The 11,029-nt window shown below is 38.1% G+C and overlaps 2 protein-coding genes across 2 annotated transcripts; both read right to left on the bottom strand.

Annotated features, from left to right (window-relative positions):
* Window positions 1-63: 63 nt before the first annotated feature.
* On the bottom strand, window positions 64-2,936 carry LOC114353475 (SAC3 domain-containing protein 1). The gene is made up of 7 exons (XM_028305502.1): window positions 2,827-2,936; window positions 2,577-2,738; window positions 2,298-2,459; window positions 1,910-2,182; window positions 1,703-1,840; window positions 1,091-1,280; window positions 64-300 (listed from the first exon to the last, which is right to left on the bottom strand). Exons 1-7 carry the CDS (start codon window positions 2,934-2,936, stop codon window positions 220-222), a joined length of 1,116 nt encoding a protein of 371 aa, XP_028161303.1. The 3' UTR covers window positions 64-219.
* A 568-nt stretch (window positions 2,937-3,504) lies between these two features.
* Window positions 3,505-10,813, bottom strand: LOC114353493 (2-oxoglutarate dehydrogenase, mitochondrial). The gene is made up of 21 exons (XM_028305523.1): window positions 10,620-10,813; window positions 10,374-10,490; window positions 10,068-10,152; window positions 9,880-9,968; window positions 9,650-9,785; window positions 9,494-9,572; window positions 9,169-9,345; window positions 8,940-9,088; window positions 8,773-8,858; window positions 8,442-8,621; window positions 7,948-8,128; window positions 7,458-7,676; window positions 5,694-5,887; window positions 5,458-5,586; window positions 5,257-5,378; window positions 5,051-5,163; window positions 4,764-4,951; window positions 4,551-4,647; window positions 4,228-4,420; window positions 3,712-4,008; window positions 3,505-3,622 (listed from the first exon to the last, which is right to left on the bottom strand). The coding sequence occupies exons 1-21, from the start codon at window positions 10,686-10,688 to the stop codon at window positions 3,523-3,525; spliced, it is 3,000 nt and encodes a 999-aa protein (XP_028161324.1). The 5' UTR covers window positions 10,689-10,813; the 3' UTR covers window positions 3,505-3,522.
* Between the last annotated feature and the right edge of the window lie 216 nt (window positions 10,814-11,029).

Genomic DNA, 11,029 nt, shown 5'->3' with positions numbered 1-11,029 from the left:
GTAATTAGTTATCGCATAATTAGGAGAATTTTCTTATGTAAATAAACAAATAAAGGATTCCTTTATAAATTCGTTTTTTTATTTCAATATAAAATTATATTAATTAGGAACCTTAATTACACTAACATTAATTAACACAAATGAGATCAGAATTGCACATAATTAGGTAATAAAAATAATCAACTATGAATTATTATATTAATATAAAAAATTTAAATCTTATTGGCAAGTGATAAAGATTTCTTCCATGTTATGAAGATTAAGTTTCTCATTGTGAAGTAAATGCTTTTCCAGTTGGTGCTGAAACAAACAAAAGAAGGCTTCGTTCTTATACTATATCAAAAAAACCTAAACAATTTTTAATAGTTTTGCAAAACAAATAAGTGAACTGGTTGCGCACTTGCGCCAATCCAATACCTAACATGAACGATTTATAAGTAAGTATTTATTTTGATTCGATTCTGTAATCCGTGAACAGAATGAATTTCCTCATCCTGTTCCTATCCATAAAAAGAGTTCCTGTTCCTATCGACATGGCGGCGCCACAAGTGGCTTTGCAGTGACGCCAGATGTCGCTGTTCTTCCGTTAATCTGTGGTTAAGTTTTTCGGTGGCAAAGCAGAGTTGAGGGTAGTATCGGTACCGCTCCCGTAAATTATTTGTGTTTCACTATATTTTGTGTTATTTGTGTAATATTGCTATTGATATCCATCGAACTTGTGTGTCTTGTGATTATTGTGTACTGAAAAAGAGGGCTATGTAATGTATTTTACATCTGACCGTGGCCGCCTATGTGCTCTTGCGCATTGTTGGTAACATGTCACCAGGCGCTAAAGGTATGTGCATTTTTTTGTTTTTCTTCCCCAGATCAGTCTTTTGTACGTTATTTATACAGACTGCCACGTCACGTTGATTTTTTTTTACTGTGTACGCCTTTATTGTTGCCTTACGTCGCATATTTTTAGATACAATCCACTGCTATTAGGCAGGCAAAGCAAGAATCAAGGATGCAAAACACTATGAAACATCTACATAATCTACAACAACAGTAACTGGCAAGCAATAAAAACGGTGTTAGGTTGGAAATTTACCAAAGTCACATCAGTCCTAAAGTCCATTTTGTTGAACCTCACGCGGGTCTCCTCGGTCTTCAGGCCGTAGTGTCTGCAGACAGACAAGGCTTCGTGGTCGCTGGTGAAATACAGCCAGCGCCGCACTATTGACGCGGGCACCGTGAGCTGTTTACTGCTGTAGGCATGGCTCATCACTCGCAGGCCAAGCCTGGTAAAAAAGTAATAATTACAGGCATAGAGCATAATTGAGTACATATAGTTCCAAAATACTGAACTGTCCTATCCATGACATTGACAGTGGGGCGCCACCGTCAATACCGGATCGCTGGTTCCGATTTCTGCCATGTTGGAAACCATATAGTTGAACGATGGTAGCCCTCCCCTGTAATTGAGTTTGGTGGGACAGTTCAGCGTGGGTCATCTATACCTAGGTTCTTGTGGAGGGAGAAGTACAGTACAGTTACAGTAGGGGTCATTGATTAAATAGAACAGTAGGATCATGTACTGTGACAGCCCATTTGAATATACACTTTTGTTGTAAAACCACATATTACAGCTACATAAGTTAATGCAACAATGCTGTGTTGTTGTCATACATAAGTTAGAAATTAACAGGGTTCAGAATGTTACCTTTGTATGCTTGGAAGATAAGAGCTCAATGCACAGAAAGACAGTGGGCATAGTTTCTCAATCATACTACATACAAACATGTAGTTTCCATTCCAGTTAGCAATTGCTGTTTTATAAGCTAATTCTAAAGTAGGATTCCTGAAACAGAAAATGTTCAATGAAATTTTAAGATACATAGAAACTTTATTGATGACTGATGCCCATTACCTTTTCAGTTCTTTAGGGAGCCCTATGTATCTCAAGAGTGGATGAATATCATCCAAATTGCACAAAATGTACAGACTTTCCATCAATACCCTGTCATAGACTGGGCTTTGTTTGTTTATGTCTAGTTTTGACATGAAACTGTTGAGTGAATCTTCTTCAACTTTGGATGTTTGGTCTATGACATCACAACAGTACAGGAACCATTTCAGGCTTTCCAAAAGGTATTTCTTATTGAGCACTTGGTCAAAATCTCCAGGCTTGAGATTGATAAACCTGAAAAAATATTATAGAGTTGAATCAAGCTATTTGTAGATATTATTCTCGCTGAAAATACTCTCAATTTATTTTAATGATCAAAATTATCTTGAGAAGTAGAATGCAAACTCACTTGTATCCAAAATACACATAAAACCTGACCATAGGTTCTAGGAGGCAGGCACATTCAGCTGCTGGTAACCTTTGTATAGTTATATCTTGTCGAACAGCTCTCAGACGGTCATTCAGGAAGTCGTACATCACCAGTGAAGATATACCTTTGCGTTTTATTACACTGAAATATTGGAATCTCTAAATAATATAAACAAGACACAAATTTTCCAATGATAATAAACAATAGTAAATTAAATCTTGACTAGTAATTTAATGTATTCTTTAATCTGCTACTTACTCACGCAATAAATATTGCACAGTATCCTTTAGCACACTGTAAGGGCGCAATAAATGCGGTACTGCCATGTTAGAATCTGCCGCTGACCGACTGTAGCATTTTACCAGTTTTCGAGAGTCGCCAACCACTTCCAACACGTGAACTAGCTTTTCTCTTTCGCGTCTACAAAATACAAGATAATAGAGCAAATTTTTTATAAACATTTTAAGTAGTTTCACAAAATGTAGGTTAGGAAAAGTTGCAAACTTACAAAGTTACTTCAGCTTGCGGACACATGGAGTAGCAAGTTCCTTTGATTTTTTCTGAGTTATCTGGTTTACTATTTTCAATATTATTACAAAAAAAGTCGAAGTAAGACATGATTCAGTATAGTCTAAAACACTTTTTCGATGTTTGTTTTCAAACGATTGACTGACAGGTACGCAATGAAGTGAAGTGAACCATATGTTTTTGACATTGACATTTCTATAAAACCGGTCCGAATTCCACTAACTGTAGTCCGAATTTATTCGTACATACTCAGCAAGGTGACCACAATACCTACAGATTTTTTCAGGACATTTCAAAATAAGTACCTACAACGTGAAAATCACCAACATAAGTTTGAAGTCAAAGATGCGCTTGATTTTCTAAACACCTCCTATTCAAATACAGTATACACATTAATAAGGTTGACTGGGAGAAAATGCCACATTGCATTAAGTCAACAATACAATTAACACGGCGCACTAAATAGTTTCAGCAGTGGACGTCCTGTGGCTGAAATTAATAATTATGATGATGATGACTAAATAGGTATATATCTTACCTATAAGTGAAATATTTTTAAATCAACCCGCGAGGAGACTGTTTCAAAGGAAAAGTGAAATAAAATGCAAAATGTTACAAATTCCACTTGGTGATTTATTGACAAGACTTGTACATTTTTATAATTTTATTAAATTAACTATATTTGAATAATTTTTTCTTTGAGCTCCTTCAGTTCTTTTGCGTGTATCCACTTGATTCCAGTAGCCGAAGCAGGGCTGGAGGGTCGAGTAATACACCTGAAACCAATATAAAGTATTTTATAAAGGTATTTTTTAGTTTGTTTAATATTATGACTACTAATAGCACATTTCGATGAAAAACTAACCCAATTTTTTTCCCAAATAAGTTTTCCAATCTCAAGCGACAGAATACCCACGGGCCCTGATTCTTGTGCTCCTCCTGGCAAAAGAACACCTTAGCCTGTTCGTACTTGCAAAACTCCCGCAGAACCACATCATACGGGAACGGATAGAGCTGTTCAATGCGGCACATAGCGATCTTGTCCTCCATTTTCTTCTCTTTGCGCAGTTCGTCTATCGTGATAGCCACTTTACCCGAACAGAAGATGAGCTTCTTCACGCATTCAGGTTTTTGGGAGGCAGGTCCCATTTCTGGTATTGCTCTGTAAATTGAAGTAAAAGAGAATTATTCACTTTAAGAAAGATGATGTTTGATCGACAGACCATCCGATAAGTGACGCTATTACGAGAATTGGATCATGCACACTCCCTAGGCAAATGCTGATTCTATAATAATGTTAATGACATAGGTGTTTATAAGCAAATAGCAAGAAGTGTGCTAAACTATATCGCAGACCAAGTGGTAATTATTGATTTTTTACCTCTGGAATGACGTCCCCGGCTTGAAATCCGCGAACTTGGACCTGTAGTAAGGATGTTTGAGGCCGACCTTCGGCGTCATGAGGATGAGCGGCTTGCGGAACGGCAGCGCCACCTGCCGCCGTATCAAGTGGAAATAGTTTGCCGGCGTTGTCACATTCGCCACGATCCAGTTGGCGGCGCGGAGTTGTTTTACTGAAAAAAAAAATTTTTTTTTGATCGTACTATGTAGTTTGGAATAAATATTTATAAGACGATTACCTACTAGTTGTGGAGGAAAATAAAGACAATTGATAAAATAACAGACGTGCATTAGGTCACTTACATGCCATATCCTTGTCATCAAGGTCAGGAATAATGTCTTCGTCATCATCAGCTGCCTGCAAGTACCGCTCTACTCTTCCCGATGAGTGCTCCGGGCCCTAAAATGTTGCATCTAACTTTAATAGAAGTAAACATTCTATAGAAAAACTGAAGAACTCGTGTACCTTTTTAGTTGAAGAAACAGTAACTAAAAACATCTATTGATTATACTAACAGCGCCATCAATTCCATGAGGCAGTTGCACTACAATGCCAGACTGACACACCCACTTGCTCTCCCCGTTTTGTATAAAGGTGTCGAACACAGGCTGCGCTGTGTCTGCAAAGTCGCCGTACTGCGCCTCCCAGATGGTCAGAAGGTAAGGGCTCGAGTAAGAATAGCCTACTTCAAAACCCAGTACTCCTGTAAAATAAAATAATTAAGACAAATGCTGAGCTACTATAATATTGAGAAGAAAAATAATTAGATCTAGTTCAGCAATTTATTCAAAAAAATATTCACCAAATTCTGAAAGTGAGCTGTTGTGAAGACTATAATGTGCCTGGTCTGGATATAGCTGATCCATTACACGATACGTTGCACCATCCACAGCTTGGTGATGATACACGTGGTGCCTACACATCAACAAAAGAATTTATGGAGAGGTCTTAAAACACAAAATACAAAACCATCCATGATATTATTATGAGTATCGATGATGATTTTACCTGTGAGCCATAGTGCCTCGCTCAACATCTTCACCAGTAAACCTAATGTGTATTTTATCTCGAAGTAAGGAGCCCACTGCCAGCGCCTCACCCATTGCCCAATCAGCAATACCTTCCTTAATCTGCAAGAATCAATCATGGCAATAAGTTCTAACACTCTATGATTATAATTTACAACAAGCAAATTATTAAAAGACTCGCCATTTTTTCTCGATTAGCCAAGATCCTATTGACACCTTTATGCACTTCAAATGCCCATGGTTCGGGAGGCTTGCAGAAATGTCCCGAAATCGTTGATATGGTGGCGTCACTAATGCCTGTATCCTCGATCTAAGGAACAAAAATTATGGTATTGTAATAGGTACAGGACCTGTTGCGATGGATTGGTATTTTATTGAATCTAATATAGGTATCTAAAAAGTAGATAAAACGTTCACCTTTTTGGGATCCCTGGCCTCGAAGAAGCCAGTCCACGGAGTGTCGATCCAGTCCATGATACTAAGCTTGGTAACCTTCTTGGCAAGTTCAAAATGTTTGTTTAAGGTGTCCATGTACTCTTTCTCCCATTGCTTAATGTCACCGTCATTCACTACCCCTTCTGATTTCAGCTTATCGGCGTATATTTTATCCACTGAAAAAAATATGCAGTCAGAATTATGACGTCATCTCTTTGCAAGACTTAGAGCCATCTTATTGGGACCTACAAAATGTTTAAAACGGTTTACCTCAGCTGGTAATCCTGGTATCAGTTTGATAACCGAAAATGTAGCGATTGAGTGCATTACCGCAGCAAAATATTTATAAATGTTGTGCTTTAGAGAGTCGAGAGTATAGCAGATAATTAGTCCATCGTGAGCAGAAAATTGTCCACTAATAGCAAAATTCGTTCAAATTATAGTTTTAAAGTTATTAGGAAAAAACAAATTTTGCTGGGGTAATGTTTCAAACATTACCCCAGCAAAATTTTTTTTTGAAAGTCGTTCTATCCCGGAACCAAATACATGGATAGATAGCTTTTGTTGCGTAGTAATTTGTCCACGAATAGCAAAATTTGTTCGTGTTCCGGTTCTCAAGTTATTCAGAATTTTGCGGGGGTAATGTTTTGTGATGTCCCAGATCTCGTAAATGGCTCAACGCAGAAGTTTGAAAAAAATACCAATGATAGACCTTGATATGTCCAAATTAGTTCAAGCATTAGTCATTGATTTGAATGATAAACACCAGTGTAATTAAATGATTTCGAAAATCAGATAAAACGGATTTGTGAGTAAACCAGTACTCTTACAATCGAATAAAAATCGCTTTTTTGTGACCTTTATAATTTGGTCGGCTTATAGAAGAATTCCTGATATTTTTTTGCAGTCCGATAACTTTCTTATAAGCCGTAATATAAAGCTGAAATTAACAGGATAGCTTATTCAAGGAACATTTTAATTTGTCCATTGTATGCCATGTTCCCTTGTTATAAGGGAATTGCGTATTCGGCCACGAAAGTAAGACTGTTAAAATAAATTGAATTTCTTGAAATCTCTCTTTTGCGCAAAGCCACATCATTTATATTTACTGTGGTTATAAAGGTGTACCAAGGGTACATGCTACACTTTTTTATTCGATTGTAAGAGTACTGGTTTACTCACAAAACCGTTTTATCTGATTTTCGAAATCATTTAATTACACTGGTGTTTATCATTCAAATCAATGACTAATGCTTGAACTAATTTGGACATATCAAGGTCTATCAGTGGTATTTTTTTCAAACTTCTGCGTTGAGCCATTTACGAGATCTAGGACATCACAAAACATTACCCCAGCAAAATTCTGAATAACTTGAAAACCGGAACACGAACAAATTTTGCTATTCGTGGACAAATTACTTCGCAACAAAAGCTATCTATCCATGTATTTGGTTCCGGGATAGAACGACTTTAAAAAAAAAAATTGCTGGGGTAATGTTTGAAACATTACCCCAGCAAAATCTGTTTTTTCCTAATAACTTTTAAACTATAATTTGAACGAATTTTGCTATTAGTGGACAAATTTCTGCTCACGATGGACTAATTATCTGCTATACTCTCGACTCTCTAAAGCACAACATTTATATAAATTTTGCTGCGGTAATGCACTCGTAGCGATTTGGTAGCTATGGTGACATTATGGGCCCTATGAAGCAGTTTCAAAGGCTGCAGATATGAAGGGCTAACCGGTGCTCATGCTGCGGATCTTCTTGTACATAAAGGGCTGCGTGAAGCTGGGCTCGTCCTCCTCGCTGTGGCCGAAGCGGCGGTAGCACACGAGGTCGAGCACGACGTCCTTCTTGAACTTGCAGCGGTACTCGATGGCGATGCGCGCCACGTGCGCCACCGCCTCCGCGTCGTCCGCGTTCACGTGCAGCACGGGCGCGTCCACGCATTTGGCCACGTCTGATTGACGGTAGAAGCAAATAAAATGAAAGCAGGGCGCTTTGAATAGCATAAATTGAGGTGTCAGATTTTACTAACACGTTGGAAATAGGAATTTAATATCTGAACCCTTTTAATCGAGAATCCTGATGAGTGAATTTTATCATTAAATTGAAGCTGAATCCGATATTATACAGTGTCATCTTTTATTTATTATGAGTTTAAATCCAAAGCCTTGTGTTACACTACAGTCTACAACGCTCAACTACTGATAAAATACAATCATTAAGACCTGAGCAATATGGCGAGCTTCTCGCGAAACGAGGGTCCGTGGTGTACCCGATTTGGTTGTTGCATACGATGTGGATAGAGCCGTGAGTGTCGAAATCCGGCAGGTTGCTGAGGTGCATCGTCTCGAAGACCACGCCTTGGCCAGAGAACGCCGCGTCGCCGTGCATTATTATTGCCATCACCTATATCAGCATCAGAGGCATAAATCTTTAATAAACACCAATTTAGACAGAGTAGGTAGTTACCTACTTAATGCCTAAAAAAGTCTACTTTGTGCAAGTCATATAATTAAGCGAACGTAAATACCTTACCTACTCACCTACTTTGCGATGTTAGCAAGCTTAGAATCGCTATAAAGCATGACTAGACACATTTACAACTAAATGCGATCTACGAGTGTGACGACATGATTCACGATGATAATAATTGTGTACTGAGAGAAAAATACCTACAATAGTTATGTAAGTAAGCCTGTAGAATGGTGAAACTTTGCACCTTATCACCATTGCTGTCTCCCTTCCAAAACTGCTCTGCTTTAGCTTTCCCGACGACGACAGGCGAGACCACCTCCAGATGCGAGGGGTTCGCGCTCATGGAGACCTTGATATACTTGTTGGTGCGTCTGATGAACCGGTGGATGTAGGTCCCCAAGTGATACTTGATGTCTCCGGAACCCTGTACCATAAACGTGATTCCTTGAATATGGATGGAGTATTTTTTAAATTCAGTTATCATATACCAAATATCTGTTTTGTGCTGCATAAAAAAAATACAAGAGCTAAATAATGGATGCTATGTGTTTACTGAAAGAAAAGATAATACTAGCCGGCTCTTTGGGCTCCATAGGTTTGAATTGTGCGAAGATATCCGTCAGCTGCTTGCGGCAAACGTTCACAAGCATGTTTAGTCGACCTGACAAAAATAAAAGTATTGTACGCTGACAATAACAATACTGTTAATTATGTTTACGTATCCTATCTCCTTTGTCATTACCTCTATGCTGCATCGCCATGACGATGGACTGCACGCCGAGCTTGGTGCCGGAGTCCACGATCTCCTCCAGGAGCACAATCATGCTCTCGCCACCCTCGAGCCCAAAACGCTTCTCCGCTGGCCACTTGGTCGCGAAGTACTTTTCTAGGCTAATATAAAGAAGAAGGAAGGTATTGGTAGGTTAATTGGTAAAAAATCGTTATCAAATTTCAAAATGGTGAAAACTAACAAGACCGCTTTGGTGAGACGCCTCATAATGAGCCGTTTTTCTTCGACACTGCGGTCAAAAGCCCCCGGCATCTCCATGCGCTCCCGGATGTACTGGATGCAGTCTAAATCATAGAGGTGCATGTACTCCACCCCGATTGGACCACAGTAACTTGTCTCAAGTCTGTGGATGATATCTCTGAAATTGGAAAAACCATTGAATTGCTCAAACTTCGACTCAAGAGCACATGACTAAAGTCACTCAGGCAATGATACTCAAGTTAAACAATAATAATTCAACCTTTCTAACGTTAACTGATGTCGCTAACGAAAGGATTTTAACTAACCGAAGAGTCAAAGATTTCTCCTTCCCTCCAATAAATGTTCTATCAGGAAGTTCGAACACCATGTCCATGTGCTTTTCGCCTGCAACATTTTGGTTCAGTTAGAAACTTTATATCTCTGAAAATAGTAGGTATAGGTGTATACAAGTATTTACATACACAATATAGTTCCAAGCTCCCTGGAGACGATCCTGCAATCCACGCCTTTAGTCTCGTCCGTGGTTCGCTTCTTGATGAACCTTGCCGCCAGGGCCAATCCCAGGGGATCGGTTTTAGCAAGCAGGTGACCTCGCGCCTAATAGCATATAAAAAGTGTCATTTTTTCTCCAAAATAACTGAAAAAACTTTATTCTGAAGTTGGTATAAGAGGGTCACAGCGAGATACTGACCTGGTAACTTCTAATAAGATTCTGTACTGCTAGGTGAAGAGTTATGATTTCTTTCGAGGCTTCACCCTTTTTCTCTTTTTGGCGTGGTTCTGTAATGTAAATAACGTAATAATAGGTAATTTACTAATTTGGATGCAAGCGACAAGTTTAATTTAAATAACTATTACTACTTATTAAGTTAAACTTACTGACAGTCTTCGGACTGAATTCATCTTCGAACTCTTCTATTTTCAGTGCTGGCCCGTTGAGGCTATCGTAAAAATTGTCCCAGGACTGTAACACCACGTTTAAAATTATATAATTTAAATTAAATCTATGCAAGGTGACTGGAACCCTGGTACCTCCCAAAATAACACCTGTTTAGTTAGGTAAAGTAAGGTCCAAAAGTTCACAAACGACTTCAACAAGGAATTTTCTATTTTCCTATAGATATAATAATAATATCAAGTATTTTTAAGATATAAAAATACAAAAATTAAGTGGTTGTCGCTTACGTTATCAATGGCTCCTTTAGCCTTCGCCCAGTCCAAGTATTGGGCTTCAAGAAAATTGGCATTAGTGCCGCTGAGGAAAGATTCTGCTTTGGAAGATGCCTGAAGGCTCATAATGTACTGAAATATTTAGAAACATTAATTTTCAACAACACAACTTCCCTTTAAACTACATAATGTTTTCCGCGGTGACTAGGGTGACCAAACATCAAAATACTGACAGGATTTCCAGAGTAAATTCTTACGTACCATGGGATTACATGATAGCCAAGTGTTTCTCGCAGATCTTAATAAATACGACCTTCCCAAGGAAATCATGTTTGTGGTCCAATTAAAGTTGAACAAGAATTTTAGCCAAAAATCCTAAATAAACTTGTATTAGAACTAAACAGTAACAAAGTAAGATTGTGGTTTGGAATTTCGTAACATTTGTTCTTATTATAGTTTAGATAATAGATAAAATAAAGATTTTAAAATATTAAATTAATAGAGTCATTTCTGGAAAAATTCTAAATGACATTGTCTGACTGAAAGCTATATCTTTTTATTTTCCGTCTGCCTATGACTTATCACTCTTCCGACAATGACACTGATCAGAAAGAAGATTGTATATCGTTCTATCGATGACGATAAACAGCATTATAATGATCAAAAAAATC

Source organism: Ostrinia furnacalis, unplaced genomic scaffold (genome assembly GCF_004193835.3).
Source record: "Ostrinia furnacalis isolate ACB-3 unplaced genomic scaffold, ASM419383v2 OfSCF1700, whole genome shotgun sequence".
NCBI lineage: Eukaryota > Metazoa > Arthropoda > Insecta > Lepidoptera > Crambidae > Ostrinia > Ostrinia furnacalis.
This window is presented reverse-complemented; position numbering and strand designations above follow the sequence as displayed.